Raw genomic sequence first — 22,647 nt, forward strand, 5'->3', positions numbered from 1 at the left:
CACGCAGCTCGCTTGACAGTGAGCATATGACGTGGGTGAGGTCATCGCTGCAGTCAGTGCCATGGGTGAATGGGCGCCAGTTCCCCGTTCAGTCTGGACTCATCTCTCATCTCTCGCCTCAGCCACAGTGCTGCGTTTGCACTGCGGGACACACTAAAGTGCTTGAGCACAAACTGGTAATACTACAGCCCTGAAGGCTATAAAGTCAAAGCCAAAAAAATACAAAAACACACATGATCCAATAATACATAATACAGGATCCAAATGATTTTGATACACATGATGCAGCATCCAAATGATTTTGAAATGTTGTAGCGCGAGATTAGTTTAATAGCCGTGTGGATACACAGTGTGGACGAGATGTAAAAAATATTTGCAACTGTTGAGCTTCACAGATTTGACGCTGAATGAGAAAAGTTTAAGGCGCGTCTGCCGACTGCGAATCCAAGTGATTCTTGAGGCTGTGCGAGTCATGCTGACCCAGACGAAGGTGACGGTGGACTTTACAGTCCAAACCCCTGAGGCCACAGTGGCATCTGAGGCTCCGCCAGCTGATCCTCCCCAACAGTGGCACTTTAAAAAATACCACATGCTTGCGGGGAACGCCACGCCAAACACAATTTCACACAAGAGGGCAGGCAGAGTTAACTCAAAGGTTCTCAAAGACAATAGTGTGATCAAAACTAGGAATGTTTTGGAGTCTGGTGTCAGTCTGTTGCTCTATGCCTGGTGTCCACTTCCACAGAGTGGCTTCTTCTCTCTGTCATGCAGTCCTTGTCCATCAGTCCGTTTTACACTGTGTCCTCGTCCCTTCTCTCCATCTACGGGTTCTCCTCTTGTCTTCTGCTAACTTCTTTGCTCCTGTAAGCTTCTTTCTGCTCCTTCTTTCCTCTCCTCTCCTCTCCTCTCCTCTCTCTCTCTCACTCTCACTCTCTTTCATGCATTTGTTCTCGGTAGAAGGTGGGAGCAGTGAGTCGGAGAAGCGGGGGAGTTGTTGAAGGCGGCGTCAAAGGCAGCCCAGAGCCAAGGCTAGCTGTCTGCTTGGGTTCGACATCAAACGCAGGGGCCCTCCAACTAAGGCCAGAGGCCAGGCGCACACAGAGCAGAACGACCCAGTCAGCTTTGAAGCAGCACAGCGAGACTGGGTCTCCCCAAACATTGCACAGCGAGACTGGGTCTCCCCAAACATTGTACAGCGAGATTGGGTCTCCCCAAACACCCCACAGCGAGACTGGGTCCCCAAACACTGCACAGCGAGACTGGGTCCCAAAACACTGCACAGCGAGACTGGGTCCCCAAACACTGCACAGCGAGACTGGGTCTCCCCAAACACTGCACAGCGAGACTGGGTCCTCAAACACTGCACAGCAAGACTGGGTCCCCAAACACTGCACAGCAAGACTGGGTCCCCAAACACTGCACAGCGAGACTGGGTCTCCCCAAACACTGCACAGCAAGACTGGGTCCCCAAACACTGCACAGCGAGACTGGGTCCCCAAACACTGCACAGCTTGGCGTGGCTGGGATTAGTTCTGCAGCAATTCAGCAACTGTGCCCCACATCACTCCTTATGTCAACTATACCACAATCAGCTGTTCTATTTAACAGGGCTTCAAATCAGCAGTGGCTCAAAGCTAAGAATCAGCCTCAACAGCCTCAAGAATCAGTCTTCTATGCTACTGTTGTTTCACAATAAGCTGTAATTCAGTCAAGCGTTTAACAATGAGCTGTGGCATGCATGGGGCTAGCAACATTATGGGTGTGATTATGAGCTGCACCCTGGCCGACAGACCTGCTCAGTCCTTGTGAATTTGCTCGCGCAAAATGATGTGCAAAATGGTGTGCAATCGTCTAGCTCACATGAGCATCGTCCAGCTCAGAGCGCCGACTCCCCCAGTGGCGGACAGGTCTCCTGCCCTCGTCTCGCTCACTCTCTCTCTCTTGTCTCTCGCCGTCTCTAAAGCTTGTTGATCCGACCATCAGAGGCGCCACAGCCGGCTATAAATAGCCTGACAATCACCATCCCTCCAGAGGCCTGCTGCTACGCCTCGCTGCCCCTAAACACACAAACATTCTCCTGCGCGTTCTCTCACACACACACACACACACACACACACACACCACACACACACACACACACACACACACACACACACAGACACACACAGACACACACACACACAGAGACACAGCTGGAAGCAGAAAGACGATTGCTTGATGGATCCAGCCCCGCTTGCCTGGAGACAGACGGGACTCCCTCTGACTCAAGAGCCCTGCCCATTCCCCCTCACGAGGAGCTCCACACGCGCTCTCCCACTGCCCTAACACAGGTCTCTCACTCTCTCAGACCAAGGAGAGAAAGAAAAAGAAAAAAGTTCCCTTTACCGCTGAAAAAAATCTTCCACAGACTTCGGCAAGAATTGATGCATTATTAATGGACCCCAGAAATAGCACATCATCCCTGCCGAAACAGAAATGATAGGAGGGCTGCCTCGTGAATCTAACAGAGATGCCTAGGAGACAAGTAACCTCTCTCTCTCCTCCTCCTCCTCCTCCTCCTCCTCCTCCTCCTCCTCCTACGGCTCCTCCTCCTCCTCCTCCATGACGGTGAAGGTCACACGAGGTGGGTCAGGAGTGGCTGCAGCAGCTCGGCCATAAAACCCATTAAGCAGCAGCCAGCCAGTGCACCTGCTTGATTGAGTCCACAACAACAAGTGCTTCTCAGCAATAACAGCAGTACAGCGCAAACAGAACGCAACAGTGCGAATGAGAAAGAGAGAGAGGTGAAGAATAGATAGAAGGTGAGAGAGAAAGTCAAATAAGATCAAAAGGGTGATAAAAGGCTCATTTATTTTTTCAGTAGGCCTAGTTATTGAGTAAATTTCCACTTCAAGGTTTGCAAGTGGCCTTGTGGGTAAAACGATAAAAGGGATTTTAAATGGGGGGGGGGGGGGGGGGTCGTGACTGCACCACACAAGGAAGACTGTTTAAAATAATGTTTTAAAACCAATCACATTTTAAACAACAACAACATTAAGGAAACACGCAGTGCATGACATTTTGACTCTTCAGCAACAAAACATTTTGTGTGCAATAACAAAGTGTTGTGTCTAACAAAAGCGGACAGAGCCCTTCTCTCGAACGTGCCATGTCAACCCTCTCCCTTGCTAGCGATGAAGCTTTAGCCACTCACACTGACCACTGCACAGCTCTGTACTCTAAGTGCACGGCTCTCATCCCCTTATCTTTAGCTTACATAACGAGACGTTTTGACAGGCTTGTCATCTTCACTCAGTGTCATCCATAGCAGTCTAGGTTGTGTGTGTGATCTCGCATTGATGGGGTGTGACACTGCCTAAAGAAATGAGAGCGATTCGGTCACCCACCAAGAGAAGTCACAAGTGTAGATTTTATACAGGTTTGCCATTTCCCAGTTTGAAACCGTTCCTTTATGTTAACTGTGTGAGGTCAGACGTCATCTGAACAGCTGTATTAGGCAGGTAAAAGACACTTAGCACAAACTGAACACACACACAAGCCATCTCCCAATTCAAAGATTTTAAATTCAAGTCACTAGTCGGGCCAGAACACCTAGGGTGTTTTAAATGTTTTAAAACACCTAGGGTAAAATGATAAAACAGCACTTGAGGTACAAAATGGTACGTGACTGAGGAACTGAAATGTGCAGTACAATCCTTCAGCGTCTCTGCTTGGGGACACTGGAATTTTTCCACCAACGCTCATATGATCGCTTGCTCTATAACTGCACAATACTTCTTCACAGACTGAACCGAATGAACCCTTGGGCTTACATTTGTAAGAGTGCTTTGTGGAGCATTCATGGAAAGAATGATGTAGGATAGGATTGTAGGATATTATCCTGAGCAGCCCATGTGCAAAGGATATGAACCTTGTCTAACCCATTGGTGGCTAGAGGGTGTCTCGGGTGGGTAGATCATCGATTGCTTTCCTTTATTCTTACATACAGTGCCTAGTCCTGTAAAACTCAATATTCAATATTTTCTCATAACATGGGTTTATGCTTTTATGGTATGTGCCTTGAGGTCCAGACATCATAATGAAAATGGTTCATTGCCTCTATGGCAGAGCAGAATTTACTGGGGCATTATTTTATCTTCATGACTATTGCACAACATCTGCAAATTGAAACAATTTTGAAATAAATATCATATATTAATCTGATCACCCCAAACGACACACAGACACAGACCAAAGAGGACCCGTTCATTTGGTGGCAAAGTCTTTTGTGACGACAAATAGCTAACCTTTGCTCTTCACTGACCGAAACAAAACGAGATTCAAAATCCAGAAGGGCAGGTTGTCCCAGGGGGTCTCTGAGGATACTCATCATGAGTGCATACTCATAAGAGCTCATACTCATGATAGAGCATACTCATAAGAGAGCATACTCATAAGAGAGCATACTCATGCGGGTGCATACTCATAAGAGCTCATACTCATGAGAGTGCATACTCATGCGAGTGCATACTCACAAGAGCTTATACTCGTGAGAGCGCATACTCATGAGAGCGCATACTCATAGGCGCTTATACTCATGAGAGCGCATATTCATGCGAGTTGATCCCCATGCCTCAAGCCTCTGTGGAGCCAGGCGCAACGGCCCTTGGAGAGAGCCCATTTTCACGCCATTTCATTTCTCACTCAGACATCAGTGGAGGGGGTGTCAGGGTTTGTCTCATCTTTTATTTTTAGCCAGTGAATCAGATGAGCATCTGATGGGGAGTGGGGCTACCCCCGGCAGAACGCCACTGACAGCCGACTCGAGAGGCAGTCGCTCCTGACGAGAGGGTGTCATCCTGTTCCCCACCCCCAAACCACCCCTTACAGTTGAGGCCACCAGCACCTCCTTCCTGCTCACAGGCTTTCTCCACCAGCACCTCCTTTCTGCTCACAGGCTTTCTCCACCAGCACCTCCTTTCTGCTCACAGGCTTTCTCCAGCAGCACCTCCTTCCTGCTCACAGGCTTTCTCCAAGGCTGTTTGAGAGCACGTTATGACCAGCGGATAGCAGTTCACAAGAAATCAAACTTTTCAAATCAAACAAGGGTGTTGGACATTATGAGGACAAAATACTTGACGAAAGTAATAAACAGGGTTATAAATTGTGCTACTCTGAAAACATTGCCAAGAGGTAAGGGGAGTGTATTCTCCTTTGTATTTGAAACAGCCTGTGTAGAATATGCTTATGGGTAAATGCTTGAGAGTAGGTCCCAGTTGTTAGAGACGCTCGTACATCTTTGCCACTCCAGTACAAACACACACTCCCATAGAGATTACACTTCCTCTTATGCCGCATTAACAAACACCATAAATCAGTGCCACACAGAGCACAGATCAAACTGCTGTGCCTTTAGCAGAGATGCAACATAGAGGGAGTTTGCAGAGCGTTTATTTAACGGATGGAGGTGTTAGATAAATTCAGTGTCAGCCTGCAAAACAAACTCCCTAATGCGTAAAATCACAAAGCAGCTGGTCTCTTCGGCAATCTCAGAAGTTGGTTCATCAGAAGATGATAGTTTATTTCAGATGAATATCATTTTCTGTGACAGCCATCTGTGTCTGTCTGTCTGTGTCTGTCTCTAGGATAAATGCAAAGTCAATGACGAACACCAGTGTTTTTGCAATGAATAGATTAGACTTTGAACGCAGCAAAATGATACAATCCTGCCAATTACTGTGGATTTCATTTGCACATATAACAAGGAAACAGTAATAGATTCAAAATTAAAATGAATCGCCTCAAAATCTCAACCTTTTGGCAAATGTTTCAGGACACCAGGGCTCCTCCTTTAAATGCCACACCTCTAGTGGAAAACCACAGAAACTGGGGAAAGGCGAGGGGGGGGGGGGGGACGAGCAGAGGGAATGGCAGACAGGATGAGGTCATTCATCATTTCCCAGTTCATTTCGAACCGACACTCTTCAAGACAGAGATGATGGGGTTGTGATGACCTATTATCCAGCAGTCACCCAGCCCTCCACTGACTGGGACACCCACAGGAACTTGCATCGAATACTTTTCCCATGGGTTTGAGGAACTGCCACAGACTGGTACAAGTGGGTTAACACATTCCCTTATTTATTTTTCTACTGATAAGTCTTATAAAGTAAGCTTAATTTCATGCAATGACTCTTGACTCTTGATTTGCTTTTTTGAATGCCTTCATAGTCATCACAACCTCAGAGCACCTTCAGTATGTAAAAGTGGATCCATTATGGCCTTTCCAGTCAGTCACCCAGGCCAAATTGTAGTGATGAAGTTCTCTTTTCTGTGGAAATGTTATACCCTGAGGAAATTACACAACTTCAAAGTACTTCAGGATGGTTTTGTGGAATTAGTTATGCAGCAGATAAGCAGTAAGCTTTCAAAAAAAGTCTTACTTTACTGTATTTGCAATATCCCTCCCAAAAAAAAGAATGTTTGAGGAAGGTTGTTGAAGTTTGGCAATTGAAATTAAAGAGCCTACACGTCAAGTATTTCTCTGAAGCTTGGAACGTCCTGATATTATTTCCTCTGGAATGGACAGAGAGGTAATCTGACCGCACTAGACTAAGATGTGTTTCCTAAACGAGCTGTGAGAACTGCTGGTTGCTAAGATACACCCCAATCAGGCGCTGACACACGCATACAAGTGAAAGGCCTGAGGGATATACAGGCCGAAAAATCACAGACTCCGTGGTCATTGCTTATGACGAGGTGGAAGCTCAAGGATGTCACATAAACAGCATGTGAAAAGCCTTTTATCAAGTTTCAAATTCTCAAAAATAGTTTCTTCTACATTTTTTCTCACAATCATAGAGCCCTCTGTGGCAGTGACTATAGAAGTGGCCTGGAGAAAACAGTCTGTAGACATTGTGCTCAGATCTGTAACCACAGCAAACTGTCCAAATATCCAGTCAAACAAAAAAAACAATTGCTAATGGCTTAGAAATGTTTTTTTTTGTGATAAATCTGGAGACGTATTGACCAGCACAGCAAATGGTCAGCTATTTGACTGTTACGTACCTTCCAGGCAAATAGCCTGACATGTTGCAGCTATACTGCATGTCTGGAGACAAATCCTATTCACGGGCCTAAATGAATATACAATTTATTGAAAGTGACAGCTCGCTTTGACAGGTCAGCATTTATGCTCCACATAGGCTAGGCCTATTGGTAGATCTTCCAGCTCAACTGAATCAATGTACATATAAAGAAAGCACACAACTTCAATAGATTTTACTGTGCAGGGTAGGGCAAGACCATGCTTTTGTTTAGCCTTGAATGCAGTGCCCTGGTTATTCTGTTGTTGACTATTGGTCAGACACATCACCAAAGCGACATCAATGAAACAGAGAAATTGTTACATTAACACTGTTAGTCAGCCTATGGAGATGTCTTCTTAACAAAGTCATGATGACTTCCCTGAGAGATTACTTCGAAGAGTACGTTTGTTGTATGTAAAGTATGTAAAGTGCTGCATTTAACAATAGCAACAGAATGTGAAGAAATAACCATTTTGACATAATTTCAGAAAACACCTATGTACTCTGTTGCCCAGATATCTACTAAGTTAGCATGCTAATTGAGTTAGCATAGTGAAAACAGCAAGGCAAAGCACCTAGTGAATAAGGTTAAAAGCAAATATCAAGCACTTCACTAGCTAATATATTGTGCTGTTATATCAAACTTCACATAATTTTACAAACTTCAAATTTCTAAAGGACAACAAAATGGCCACCAATGCCCAATCAAATTTCAGCAGCCAAGACATGCCTGTGTGAATGGCCAATCTAAGGTACGTTTTGTCATTCATAATGGTATTTATTATTTATATCACTTATTATTTATATTATTATATTACTGCCTTCAACTAATATTGTTGCTTATTCACTTACATTTTTTCAAATAAATTTAGCACCAGAATATATCTATTAGAAAAAGTCACACTCATATTTACTAGACATCGCGCAAAACATAACTCCCAGGTACCGCTTCACACCCTATCGGTGTACAGCCGTCACATTCACAAACTAAAGCTCCGTACAGTTTCACTCAGACAACAAACGTTTTAGTCTATTGTTGCCAGAAATGTAGTCATTCAAGATAACAAGATATTTTCCATTGCAGGAAATGTGCGTTATTTCACACAATTCTTCCTTATTCTGCTCTAAATGGAATTTGAACCTTGTCTAGTGAGTTTAGGAGACATTTCCTCTACTTTTGACCTACTATTTTGAAGGATGTGACTAGTTTCTGGTGTTTGACTTTTGCTTCGTGGTAGGTCAGATTTATTTCACTTAGAATAGGTATTTTCTGTTAATTATTGCTACTCTGGCCTCTCCCTGTTCACGCTTTTTTTTTTAACCTTAATTGGAAATACATTATGGTCATTAATAAATCTTTGGTTTGTTTGTGTATTGCTGAGGCAGGAGAACTAAATACTGTTTATGTTCCCCAAAACAAGGAAATAACCCCAGTCAAGCAAATGCATTCCCGTAGATAGACCTCAGGAATTTTTACTTAAATTCCAGCTACTGAGGAAAAGGAAATCCTGTGCCGATGAAATAAACATGCTGATATTCTTAGCTGATATGAGGACACTTTTCCATTTGGGTGCAGCATTGGTGGAGCCCAGGATGCTTGGTAGACTTCAGTTATCAGGTGAATCTGGGGCTAGTATACAGGGATCTCTTTATGACTATAAGTCCAGTGCTCAACTGGTCATGCCACTATTTGTCCGCTTTCTACAGTTTATCGGTTTTCAACCATACTATCATCAAATACGTTCTTATTGACAAATGCCATGTAGGCATTGAACCATGTTTACATGTGTACTGAACAGCCACATACTGTAGGTACAGACCATTTGCTGACCAATAGGCTACTGACCAGCTATAGAAAAAGGAAGTTTAGGTTTGTATCAAAAGCACAGTTATGGAACCGTCATGGTGGTTACTATAGGTGATTGTGTACATTTTAAGATGGTGTTGGCAACAGTCATCCCCCAGAGTCACAACCCACTAAAAAACATAAGACCATGTCTCTCTGTCTTGGAGTGCACTTCTCTAAGTTCTAGTGCATAGCCCATCGCCCATAGCAAACACACTTGCTGGAATTTGGCATTATAATTATTATTATATAATATATATGATAAAACAATTGGGTTCTAGCGCGTTATTTAGCTGTTTCTGATTGGACGAGAGACGTTCCATGCTATAGGTTATTCGTCAACATACCTACAGTTACGGGACTTTTCACAGCTAAAAATAAATCACTCCGCGATGAAACATTCGCATTGATGATAACCGTTAATTCAAATTTCAACATTCCAAACCAAGATGTGACAATGGAACTATTTTTTTGTTGCGGAGAAACAATGGCGAAATAAACTATTTTTAATCAATAACTTTGTGTTGAAATGTTAATTTGTTGACGGTAGAATTGTTTTATAAAAGCAATATAGCACTCGTGGGAGTGGGGTTGGTAAGGGATAATCCCACGGGTGTTGTTGCCTACGCCACTCGGCCTGGCGGCCTCGATGGCTACGGCCGAACAACCACCCGTGGGATTATCCCTTACCAACCCCACTCCCACCTTGCTATATTGCTTAAATATATATGGTATATAATTATAACAATAATAATACAAATTCCATGAAATGTCTGTCCCATGAGATCTAAGAGATAAAAAAATAGCCTGCTGCCTAGTGTAAGCAAGATAAAACAGTTGGACTAACAGGTAAAACTAGTTTTCGAACGTGTCCTTGTTTTATAAAAGATTTCCTTTTAAACTGAACTCCTCAAAAACTTTACCGTATTAAAAGGGTACGATACAAGAAAGGGCTTTGAGGGCAAACTTTGACCTCTAAATCCATTTCAAAGTTGGAAATGTCAACCCCTTGGAAGCAGAGCAAGGCTATGACATTTGAGTCAGCATTTCTGTTTGATGGTTACTCTAACCTCTGTCGAAATACCCCAGAAAGGGAGATGAACCAACTAAATATGAGGTCCATCCCTACCCCTCCATTGAATGGCACGGGTCCAGAGATAGCCTGAGCACGATCGAATCGGATCAATAAAGTCATTGAACTCTAACTTTAATTCCTAGTATCTTAGAGGAACTAATATATTTGCTTTCTGTAAACATAGTTGGGACCTTGATGGTGACCTAGTAAGTAGAATCAAATAAAACATTTGGATAAACAAACAGTGTACAAGCCGAATAGCCTAACCCTAACCTGTCTGGGGCCTGCCATTAAAGTTAAAGTACTTCATAATACCGCACCATCTTAGCTCTTCACATCTGTTGCTTTATGGCTATGACAATAATTAGAAGTCCTAATGAGCGACAATTTACTGCGGCATCATTTCACTGTTCAGCCACTTATATTTAAACTACAACCTACAACTCACTTTTAAAATGAGGCAAATGCATCAAGGGCGAATTCCCCATTTTTTGATAAGCAGGCAAAACTGCTTGTTATGAACAAGTAATAGCCTGGTTCTCACACACCAGGGCAAAAATAATTGTTTGTTGACAGGCTAATAGTGTTGTTCATTAAAACTCAAGCTGTATCACCCGGTGACCTACCCACAATCGTGGCATCGTCAGAGGTTGCACTGCGTAGCACCTCGGAATCAATCAGTGATAGAGGTGTCCCCCCCCCCCCCCCCCCCAAGGGTTACCAATTAAATGAGTGAGCCAGAAGAGGGTGGTTTGAGCGTCCTCTGAGAAATCCTAGCTTAACTGTGTTCTCCTGCTGGGTTCCCAGTGGATGCAGGGCAGGGGACCTGAGCTCACTCTTATTAGCAGGCCACAAACGCTGCTCGCAAAAACACAAAGTGAACAGAAGGAGAACAGAAAGAGCAACTTTAAAGCTAGTGCTAGGAGAAGGAGTGAGACAACTCTAATCTAATCAATATCACAATAAGCCTGTCCAATGGACACAAACTCCATCTCCATAATGAAGCAAGGGAGGCAGAGATGGTGCCTCTCCTTCAGAGTTTGTGGACAAACTGCATGCTGCCTGCTAGAGTGAGGCACACAATCCAGTCTGCAACTGACAGCACTCAAGGCTGCGGGAGCCATCTGAGAGGTGAATTAGTGGTCAAGCTGAACACCCACCTGCTCGAGTGTGTGAAAGCTTTTCTTTCAAGAATAGCAATTTATGCTTTCATGCCCATGGAACCCTTAAAAGGTCGCCAACAAGCAGCCAGGAAGTGAGATGTTAAATCAGGGCACAAATCTTTTGCACAAATGAAACTTACTGGTGTGAATTAGACATCACTGGTGCTTCACTTTGCTTCAATGCACACTAAAGCTTGCAACTAATTTGTCTATACGTATGATCACACCATTGGCTCTCCCTCTAATCACTTTCTGCACATAACAGATCCCGTTTGTTTACTCAATGTTAGGATTAGACTTCCTCTGTTACATAACAAGGATGTGCCATCTGCTTTTAAAAAGTAGTAGGCCTAGTGGACGACCACCATCGACAACAACTTGATCAGCACTTCACGGATTCCTATGGAAAAGTTCGTTTTCCTATGACATGAACCTGAAATAATGAGTCTTTTAACACACATCTGTTTCCGTTTCTGTGTGGGACCACCTTACCACGATCATGCCCTGGCTTTCCACACCTCCGCTTGTGTCCTAAATGACATTGTGTTTTACAACTGTGATTGCAAACAGTGTTGTTTCTATTAAAAGGCAGATTGAAACTGTGAAGCTGGCAGTCAAAGCAGGGGGGAAAGATGCCAGGGCCAGGCACATGATTTATTTAGCACAGCTTAATGCAAGCAGAGCGAAGGCCTTATGGCATAATATGGGACTAAATAACAGTTGTAGCATTGGAGGCACAGGAACTAATACACTGTAAAAAGGGAAGAGCTGCCTTGGCGAGCATCGTAGATTATCATGCAAGCGAGGATCTTACTGTTCCTTACAACGAATGATGATGTTCAAGTGCAAATTAAGCAGATGTGCGGGAATTAAAAAAGGAATTAAAAAAGGGAGGGTGACTTGCTGGCGTGGAGATTGCGGAAATGACTGCTTTTCCTTGCGGCACAACACACATTTTGAAGTAATCTTGTGACTGCTACAGGCAAACTCTGCCAAATGAGGGGTTGGTCAACAAGCACAGGTAACAGAGAAAGCAAAACAACATATTGTTACTATGATAAGCAGGCATAGCTTATCTCTGAAGTCTATCATGATTAAAGTCCCCTTCACCATGCACATGAATGCAGACAGAGTCACTGCCTTAAACAGAACTCTATTTTTAAGGGCAAATTGGTCTCACAATGTAAGGATCACTACAATCACAGGGAACATATCCTGAGGAGCAGATGGAATGGTTTTACATTCAAATCTTACATCATTTTCAATCCAAATATTAGGTCAGGGAAGGGCTGTGCTTGGCCTACTTTCCATATTTTCCTTGGTTTTGTTTACCCACAATTTACCAAAAACGTGGAGGGCTCATAGGATCGGTCACGTATACATCATTACAGTTTTGCATATTATTTTGTATATGCCTAACCTGCCAGGAACACCAAGTTGAAATGCCACATACCAGAGAGACTGGGAACAATGAGCAGGGATGTGCATGTTTGCACTTGTCTCTACGAGTAGTTAACGTATAGTGCCGGGGTCTGTCTGAGCCACAGAAAGTATTAAGTAAACCCACAGGACAATGACACATCTCCCCCTAAGGAACATCATGTCCAAATGGCGACCCTCGACACTTCTGAGAAGGTGCATTGCACTTAAGTAAGATCTTCCAATGCAACGTGTATTCCAAATGTAGACAATTCCGTTTTTATAAACATATTTGTGAGTATATTCGATGTCATACATTTCGTAAGAGGGGGAATCGGACAAGATCGTGAATGGATCTACCACTAGAAGGACAAGTTTGAGGCGCAGGTTTTAAAACCACTTGTTAAATTTGTCGAGAGGACTACTTGCCATTACGAGAGTACCAAGGCGTTCATTCATTTTCCATCACTCCTCGCGTTTTGAAATGTATTCGTTCACTACTACTACACTTACATTAAAATCGATGGTTGGTCGTCGTCTAATCGGTTTAGAAGGGTGATTGAGTGAAAGTAGGTATTAACTTAATAGTGTTAAAGGCTGCGACGAGCTTAAAGACAACTTGTTAAGTCCAACTAAAAGGGACAACTTGTTCATCTTCAATTCTTGCTACATTTGATTTGCATTCTCTATGCATGACTGAGCCAAACGACTGAAAAATAAATTACGTCACTAACTGAAAGTAGCAAGTGAACATGTATACTGACTAAAGACGGCTAAACTTGGAAGTAGCCTAGGAAATGTTCAAGCAATGCGAGAACACGCCCAAACAGGCTACCAAGGCTCAGCTTACCCTGCAGCTGTCCACCCAAAAGGAACAAAGTATCCTTCTGCTAGACTTCCACGTTTTATTACAAATTACCAACTGTGTTTTATTGACATGGTTTCTGCACACATACACCCCAAAAAAATTAAGAATCAAAGTGACAGTAGAGTACTGTGACCTATAAGGAGTCGGTGTAAATTAGCGCGCAAAGGCACAATATATCAACCCCTTAAAGTAATATATCTACAATAGCTCTCTACAAGTAAAATACCCAAGCTAAGTTGCAGCTTGCCAGAAACGCTAACGTGACTCTATTGTGAATTGTTATAAAATGCTAGCCTACTATTGTCATCTGGGAAACAAACCGCCTGGCATACTTCTTGCTGAAGAATGATTCTATCCGACAACGTTAACCGTCCGAAAATCTGATGACCAATGACGCTCTGGTAGCCTAAATCACAGTTTGGTAGGTACACATGTTGTAAATCGGTTTAGCCCATAATATTCCATTACAACATGGAATACGTTAGCTCTTGGCTAACGGTATCATTATCTTAATGGTCAGCACCACAAGCTCACCATCTCAAGTAGAACAGCTGTACAAAGCTGGCCTAAACGTTTGAATGTCTACCAAATATGTGCAAACCGACATGTTTTACGAAACAGCATGTTAAGACAATCAGTATGGTTGACGACCTGTTAACACAGACGTGGATGCGAATTCAGTCTAGTGTTAGCTCCCTAGCAAACCACAGCAAAGGAATGCTGTACTGCTAGCCAACATCAGCTATCAAAGAGCCAGTCGCGTAACAAGCACATAGATATTTGCGTGCTCAGAGCTAATTCAAATTAATTTCAATTTACCTGATCAAGAGGGAGATTAATGAATTCACTGATCGGCCTCAGAAGAGTGGAGCCTGTGCAAGATGATGTTTCAGTAGCCATGATTCAGATATGAATCTTTGCTCCCCTCTCCCTCTCAGTCAAATCCCCGATTTACTCTCCTCCTTAAACTACTGGCTAGTGTTGCTTGCTGTTACTCAACTGGCTGGCTGTCAGTCGAGGCACAGTGATGTAGCCTCAACGACAACAAAGGTAGAGGGGTGGAGTTACGAGTCCAGCCTTTCAGCTAACACCGCCTATGCACATAGCAGTTCAATCACGCTCTGTGATTCATCTCTGAAAAAGATGAACTTAGACTGATTTTATGATTTTTTTTGAATATCCACCTCTTAAAAGAAAGCAATTACAGGTTACATTTGTTTGGATGAGGTAAGTCATTTTTGTTTGGCTCCCATTCGATTTGCATTGTTCACCCACACACAGTGACACCTCCACATCTTCAATTAGGGTGGAAAGATGCATTATTATTCAACCCGACTGTCTGGCTAATGGTTTGAGGAGACTACCCGGCCTCTCAGTTGCCCCTTTCATTAAATCGTCTTTTAAAAATGACAGGCAAGCTTAAAAAGAAGTTGAAGAACTTTTCATTAAATTACATCAATTTACATTAAATGACATTAATCGTATAGAGCTTGTCCTAACTCATCTTTCTTCATCTCGATTAAGTGAAATATTACTTTTATTGCAATCTATAGGTTGTAAACTCCAAATGACGCATGAAAACAGTGACATCTAGTGGTAAAATAAGGTTATGGGCGAGGAAAACACCAAAGGCCGACCAATCGTCAGCATAAAATGACTCTCCAATTTTATAAATCGTGGAAATAAAACCCAGATTTTCACATACAATTAACACTGACTTTGGACAAATTTGCCCAGTCTTGGATGTGACATAGTCGCATTTGAAGCTGCTTGAACCTCACTTGTAGTGTAGCATGGCAACACGTAGCCTACTGTACATGAGCTCCAGCGGCTGACAGAGAGCAAGGACACAGGCACACAGACAACCAGTGACATGCATCAACACATACTGGTCGCTACATTATCTTGTTGGATTTACCCAATTTTCAGCTCCCTGAGGGCAAAATAAAACACATGACAGTCTGAGATTGTGATAGCACAGTTTAGACACTGTGTTTAGTGGCGTCGTGCCCATTGACTCAACATAACACGACCGAAAAACAAACAAAAACTCAACATTTTAAACAAAACTAAAAAAAAACTCAACATTTTCATAGAATTGTGACTATGTTTTAACATTAAGGAATACGTTTTCATGCATTGGCTAGATCTTGTCCCCCCAGACAGCCATCGAGACCCCAAAGTTCATAACTCCGCAGGTCTCTCTTTACTTGGGGTGGGGGGGAAAAATCGATTATTCGATTTTTCTAGATTCTCTCTAAAACGATTTTCTCTTGATTCAGAAAAGTTCATAATCGATTTTGTAATTAAAAAAAAAAAACACGTCCAAACACGTCCATTTTATGTTGAAATGCAAGCTGCATCGATTATTGGATTGTTCATAGAAAGTCAAAATTGTGACAACGAAAAGCTCTTTCTCTTATAAAAAAATAGAGAACGTAATTCATCTGTTGATTTTCTTTAATTATCAAACACAAAGTAGGAAGTGTAGCAAAGACTCTGAGTAGCAAACTCGAATGTTTTAAAAGTTGAAATGGATTGATAATCGTTTTTTTACACATCCATTTTATGTTGAAATGCAATTATCGATTATCAATTCGAAACCGATAAAACGATTATCGATGCATTTCGACTATTGAATCATTTGAGTTTGCAACTCAGAGTCTAAAATCACTTCCTACTTTGTGTTTGATAATTAAAGAAAATCAACAGATTAATTACCTTCTCTATTTGTTTATTAGAGAAAAAGCTTTTAATGGTCACAATTTTGACTGTATGAACAATGCAATAGTCGATTCAGCTTGCATTTCAACATAAAATGGACGTGTTTTTTTTTTATTATTACAAAATCGATTTAAAATCGATAATCGATTTAAAATCGATAATCGATAATCGATTTAAAATCGAATCGTTGACCTTCGAATCGAATCGTCAGGTGCCAAGTTATTCCCACCCCTACTCTTACTGTGACCACGGCAATGCACAGTGCAAGTTGTAGTTCAGACAAGCAGACGATTGGGCTAGTAGCAATAACCAATACGTGTTCTCCCTTTGTTATCCGACAGTTTGATGGAGATATCATAAAGATTAAGATTATGGATAAATTGGTACCGTATATGAAAGTGCATACTTAAATAACGACACACACCTAGAGGAGGATAGGCCAGGTGTAAGTAGCCTATGTGGAACCTGAGCAAGCCATATTATACTGTGGTCTATGCTTCATGTAGGCCTAGGCGTTTGCGTATTTTTTACTTGTGTGTACTTTGGTAAAACAGGTTAAACAAAAAGTGCCCACCCCCCGGAAGAGGTTGCACGACGCCCCTGGTTGTGTATATGTTTTTGAAGTACGGGCAGTATGCTGGCTACAGTAGTTTCCCACCATGGGCAGCATAGAAGAGGCCTGATTTTTTTCCCTCCCAACAGGTGGCGCCACTTACCTATTCTTGATGCTTTTCATTTCAATGTAGAGTTGTGTGGGAAGTGGGTGTGGGAGTCAGTTGTAAAAATTAGGAAGACACATGGTCCCTTGTATTATAATGTTAAAGAGAGTAAAATATTACTACTTTGCATAGTCAAATAAAGTGTTAGAAGTGACTTCGCAACTGTTAGTGTACACATGTGATGTCTATAAAACAAAAAAGTTGATTGAAGGCTAAGAAAGTGAGAATTGTCAACATTATAGACCAGCAAATGTCAGTGAGTTAACATCAGATGTCAAATATCAATCAGTTAACAATTTGACATTTGTCCATCATGTGCTAGTTGGACGGAGGACATTTTGTATGGGAAGAGGGTGATGAAAGGGAACTAAGTCATGTGGAACACTCCTCCTGGCTCCTGTGTAAGAATCCCTGTTTGACAGAAGGTGACTTTCAACAGTTTTTTCTGAATTTTCAACAGTAATTTCCAGTTTGACCTGACTCTTAAAGAAGGCAGTGTTAACATAAATGGAATGGTGTTGTTATATACTTTTCCCACACCTTTATTAACATTACAGAAAAGTAAGTATGAGCATGTCTTTCTTCTTTCATATTCTGTCAACAAGGCAACAATTCCATCTGTCACACAGAAGTAAATTACAGCCTGACTTTATCAGTAATTACTCCTAGTGGCACTGAATGGGTTTGGTTATGTGAATATCTAGCTGAGTTTTCCCTCTACGCTCATTAGGAGGATCGGTCCTTCTGAGTAATTGAGTAAATACAAACCTCTGTTGCTACTGGCAACCACTGAGCACCTGCTTAGCACACAGGCCCATAGATGAGCTGTGAGAGAGAGACAGAGTGAGAAAGAGAGAGAAGTCTTTTCAGTGTGCGCTCAGTGACTCAGCAGATCTGCAGTGAGGGGTGTGTGTGTGTGTGTGTGTGTGTGTGTGTGTGTGTGTGTGTGTGTGTGTGTGTGTGTGTGTGTGTGTTCACGGGTGTGAAGACTGAATTATTTACTCAGCGGCGTCAGGAGGACCCACAGAGAGGTCCTAGAATAGTGTGCTCAGAATTTAGAACGACCACACTTCGGCTTTCCCACGATGTTCCGTTTCAGGTCCAGCCCTGAGTGAGATCGAAGGAATGAGTGCTGAAACGGGTCATTGTCCAGTGCCGATTTATGGCCTGGCCTTGATAACTGGTCATCGTGTTTGTTTTCTCAACTGTAATGCTAGGGAGGAAGTAACAGCTAGGATCCTTACAGAGAGAAGCACTCTTTTCTTATAACGTGTGAGTGTGTCAAATGAATGACTGCTCATTAGTTTGTGATAGCCGCCTGATGACATTTGATTTAGATGTCTGAATAGACAATGCCAGGCTTTAAAACATTGCATCCCCTAAATGTTGTGAATTGTAAGTGTCTACACTGAATATTTCTGGAATAAAAACTTGCTAAAGGATTTTTCCTAGTCATAGTTTATTGATGTGTGAAATTTCGAGTATACTTAGTTTCACAGACTTTCCAAGTACTTTCTGTCCATGCTGAGGGCTTACATAACCCCTATTAAAAATTCACTGTGAAATATCCCATGTAATAAAAGCCAAGTGTACTTGGATAGAGAGAAAGCTCTTCCTTGCATTCATTACTGTCCGAACTGTCATCGGCTGGTAATGTACTTCGAACATTTGGAACTGAGAACAAGAACCAATTAAACTGCCAGCATGCAAAGGCGATGCATTTGCTACTGTAGATGTCTCCATGGCAACTTTTCCCTGCCTCTGACGAGAGAGAGAGAGAGCTGCAATCGGTTCAGCTCTGTGCTTCTTCTATGGCCCTTCTGGCACATGCAGCAGGAGAACAGGAGCACTGGAGAACAGCTTTCCTTAGGCTCTCTCTCTCACACACTTTCTCTCTCTCTGCTCCATAAGCCAGAGGTCACAAGATACACATTTGTGCTTGTTTGTTTGTTGTGCATGTGTCTGCTGTTTGGGTGCTGCAGTGGTCTTTCTCTGTGTGTGTGTGTGTGCGTGTGTGTGTGTGTGTGTGTGTGTGTGTGTGTGTGTGTGTGTGTGTGTGTGTGTGTGTGTGTGAAACTACCCTTTCACTACAACAAATATTTGTTTGTTTATCTTTAGCCTGATCCCATGTTTGTCTTAACTAGCACAAAATATGTGGCCCAACAGGTTTGCCCAGGAGCCTTCAATAACATGCATCAGATTCAATTATAACACCAGATATATGCCGTAAACCTGTCATATTTAAAGAACTGTGACATAGCTGTCAGTCACTTCAGATTCAGTTTTAGGCTTAACATTTTTGGCTGTGTCTGCTCTCTGTCACTCTCCTTATATAGTAAAGTTTTTTTCTACAGACAGACCTGGGCCCCGTGGGAATTCCCTTCTTTCGTGATGAGACAGGAAATCTTTTTGTGTGAGGAGTCAAACCAGAGTTCAGCCACAGCACACTCACTATAAATAGCCTGAGAGATGGGCGCGGGTTGTTCGTTTTTTGTCTGCATCCTTCTGTATGACAATCATATTGTTTATTAACCCGCGGCTCTCTTGTCTTGATTCTAACAAAATCTGAAATGATCCTCGGATGTTTACAGTGCAGTTTTTATACCATAATTAGTGACAGACTGACTTCCTCAAAGGTCTTAAAGAGTGAGAATGATGATTTTAATATGTGCAAAAGCTAAAAACAAAAACTGTTGAGGTTGCTGTTTGTCGCTACGTAATTGCTATATAGCACAGACAACAGTGACTGGCCGCCCCAGTATTTTTGCCCATTTACAGCACCGTGCTGTAGGAGTAAAACAGAGAGGAAGGAGATGATTCACTGTAAATTATGGGGATACAGGATGTTAAGGGATTGCTGCAGTTTTTACAGGATTTGGAGGGAGTGCAACACCACTCTGCTGTGTGGAGCAGTGAGTTTCAAACACGTGTGTAACAAAGACTAATGAAATGCCTGCACCACAGTCCGTCTATGCAGTAGAAAACTGAACACTCCCCACTCTTTGTTCAGGGGTGTCTGCAGCAAAATGTGAAAATGCCTCGATGCAGCAAAGGACTCCGAACATCCGCAGCCCGACCTCGCTTGTCAAGATCCCCTCCTTCTTATTCGGTACCCTCTTAAACAGACAAGGTTTACTCTCACACTGCTCGACACTGCTTCTTCAAATAGCTTTCAGGGGTCTGAAAAGAGGAAATATTACTGTGGAATAATGAAGGATAGAGAACCAAAGTGTAGGAGGGGGTCATGCACTGAATCAGGGTTTTTCCCCCCCTCTGTGTGTGTCTGTATCCTGGCTGCAGGCAAAGGCTCTGTCCAGAATTCTGCCCACCCTCACTTGAAATGTGTCCGGTCTCGCCACGGAACACCCACACCTCTGGATTTTTCGGATAACAACCGTCCCGTTCAACTTGGCCGCCAGTGCATGAGAAGACTGTGGGCACACAAAAGATGCCGAGATGTCTCTCGGGGAGGGGAGAGGGCGCACGTGGACACAGGACAAACCCAAAATTTAAGGAAGCACTTTTGCAAAGGCATTGTACAATTACTGACAGTTTCATTGTGGGTCTCCCCGCTGGTTTTGCATACTGAGGCAGAAAGCTTTGTGATTTATAATTAAGAGGGGGCATTGTATGTTTCCATTTACATCTGATATTCACCGATGTCTGAGTTCCAAACCAATTAAGTATTCTCTGCCGACACAGTAATAAGATTAAAGGAGCTGGCAAATGAATGGCCCTGGAATCTAATTCAAGGTGACTTTGAGCTGTGAGATCAATAAATCCATATTGTGGACATCCATCACATGACCAATTTCAAAAAAACCCTTAAGTGTTCTTTTGTTTGACTAACATTGCTAAACACACAACGTGCCTTACTTGTGAGGCAGTGATCTAACTTAAAGCTATATGCTATGAAATTATTGAGCGTTATCATGCAAGTGTGCTCCCACTGATTTCACTTATCATACACCTCTCAGGCAGGGTACGTGACAGCCGTTTTCATGGCCAATAAATCTGAGTGTTCCTCAACCAGCTCCCTCTTTCATTAGCATCCTGGGGTTTCTTAAACACGACCCCCCACCCCTTTTTCAATCTTAATGAAAACCCCAAAAGAGAACACACAGCTAACACACTGGAGACACGATACGAGAAAAAATCAACCGATCAAAGTAAACTAGCGGCTGCCCTTCACTCAGCGTGCTGAAGAATGAGGCCGCTTCAGGGACACGCTTTCATCTCCAGTGACACACTCCACCCAAGCAATGCCTCTGTCTTTCTTTTATGCACCCACATGAAGGTCTTTTTTTTTTATAAGTGCCTCTCACTCAACCGACCCCCAGACAGTGTTCTCCCGGGGAGTTTGCTCCAGCTGTCAGCAAGGGGGTGTCGGTCGAACACATTGGAGAGGGGCACACATTCAGCCCCGGCTTCCTTAGCAACTCGAGCTGGTAGCCCAGGGTTACGCCAAATCAAGAGGAGCCCCTCTTTTGACACCAACCCATTTCCTGTCACGCCAGCGGTCCCCTGGGATACGCCTCTTGCCCCATGGTGAACTGTATGCGTATTCAAGCCCCATGTGAGACTAGGAGGTGGAAAGAAATGCTGCACTATTAGCTGCATGCTCAGGCTGGCTTTGGTGTCATGCTCTCGTGGCCTCCGGCTTATTGAATCTGTTGCTCACAATGGATGTCATGTTCCCTCCCACCAGTTTGTGCCAATTAAGATGACACAGGTGGAAATTTGAAATATAGTGGAGAGGAGAGAGAAAAGGATTAAGAAGGAAGAAAGGCAGACGGAGCGAGAGAGAGAGAGAGAGAGAGAGAAATGCCTGCACTCCCCCCTCCCTCCCCCATTGTCATAAAGCTAATGGACCTCTGCTCATGAATACAGAATAATTCTGTCCATTCCACAGCAGGCCTGACCTTTGTTAAGCATCCTGCCAATGTTTTTGATAGTTCTTAGTTTCCTTTCAACACAGGCTCATGTGTTTTTGTGCATTGTCATTTTCAATTTCATTTTAGGACAATTGATGTCTGGTCCAGGAAAGTATAATAGCGTGAAAGAATAGCTAAGGTTGATCTCAATACACGTCCAGGGAGAGAATCAGGAATAAATAAGCCAAGTCATTCCACTTTAAACACTTGAAACATTAAACTACACTGAGCAGTCATTCGGTAAAAGAGCTTTCATACACCAACAGCATACTGCATTCCATGGAAAATAATAACGCATTAACACAGAGTCCACTACAATCACACCATCTTTAGAGAAGCAAACCTAACCGCCTTGTAGGAAAGAATTCCATTCATCACTCATAAATGGTCTGAGAAGATACCCAGCAGATCACCAGCTAGCCTTATCCTTATGACTAAAGCTGATATGTAACATGCCTACATATGTTCCTATCCTTATTACTAAATCTGATATGTGCTATGCCTACAGATGTTCTTATCCTTATTACTAAATCTGATATGTGACATGTCTACAGATGTTCTTATCCTTATTACTAAAGCTGATATGTGAAATGCCTACATATGTTCCTATCCTTATTACTAAAGCTGATATGTGAAATGCCTACAGATGTTCCTATCCTTATTACTAAAGCTGATATGTGACATGCCTACAGATGTTCTCATACATAGAGCCTTATCCTTATTACTAAAGCTGATATGTGAAATGCCTACATAAGGTATGTTCTTATACACAGATGGCCCAGTGATGAGTAACTTGCCTTGCCAAGAAATCCACCAAAGAGTAACATCTGAA

At 42.8% G+C, this 22,647-nt stretch overlaps 1 protein-coding gene across 1 annotated transcript in view; it reads right to left on the reverse strand.

Annotated features, from left to right (window-relative positions):
• mboat2a (membrane bound O-acyltransferase domain containing 2a) overlaps nt 1–14,419 on the reverse strand; it is a gene marked incomplete at its 3' end in the record, with an annotated part of 54,047 nt that extends 39,628 nt beyond the window's left edge. Inside the window, exon 1 of the mRNA XM_080850499.1 lies at nt 14,258–14,419. Within this exon, the coding sequence (XP_080706625.1) occupies nt 14,258–14,338 (81 nt within the window). The 5' untranslated portion in view covers nt 14,339–14,419. The remainder of the gene's footprint in view (nt 1–14,257) is intronic.
• Nucleotides 14,420–22,647: the final 8,228 nt, after the last annotated feature.

Source organism: Sprattus sprattus (assembly GCF_963457725.1).
Source record: "Sprattus sprattus genome assembly, chromosome: 13".
Classification (NCBI taxonomy): Eukaryota; Metazoa; Chordata; class Actinopteri; order Clupeiformes; family Clupeidae; genus Sprattus; species Sprattus sprattus.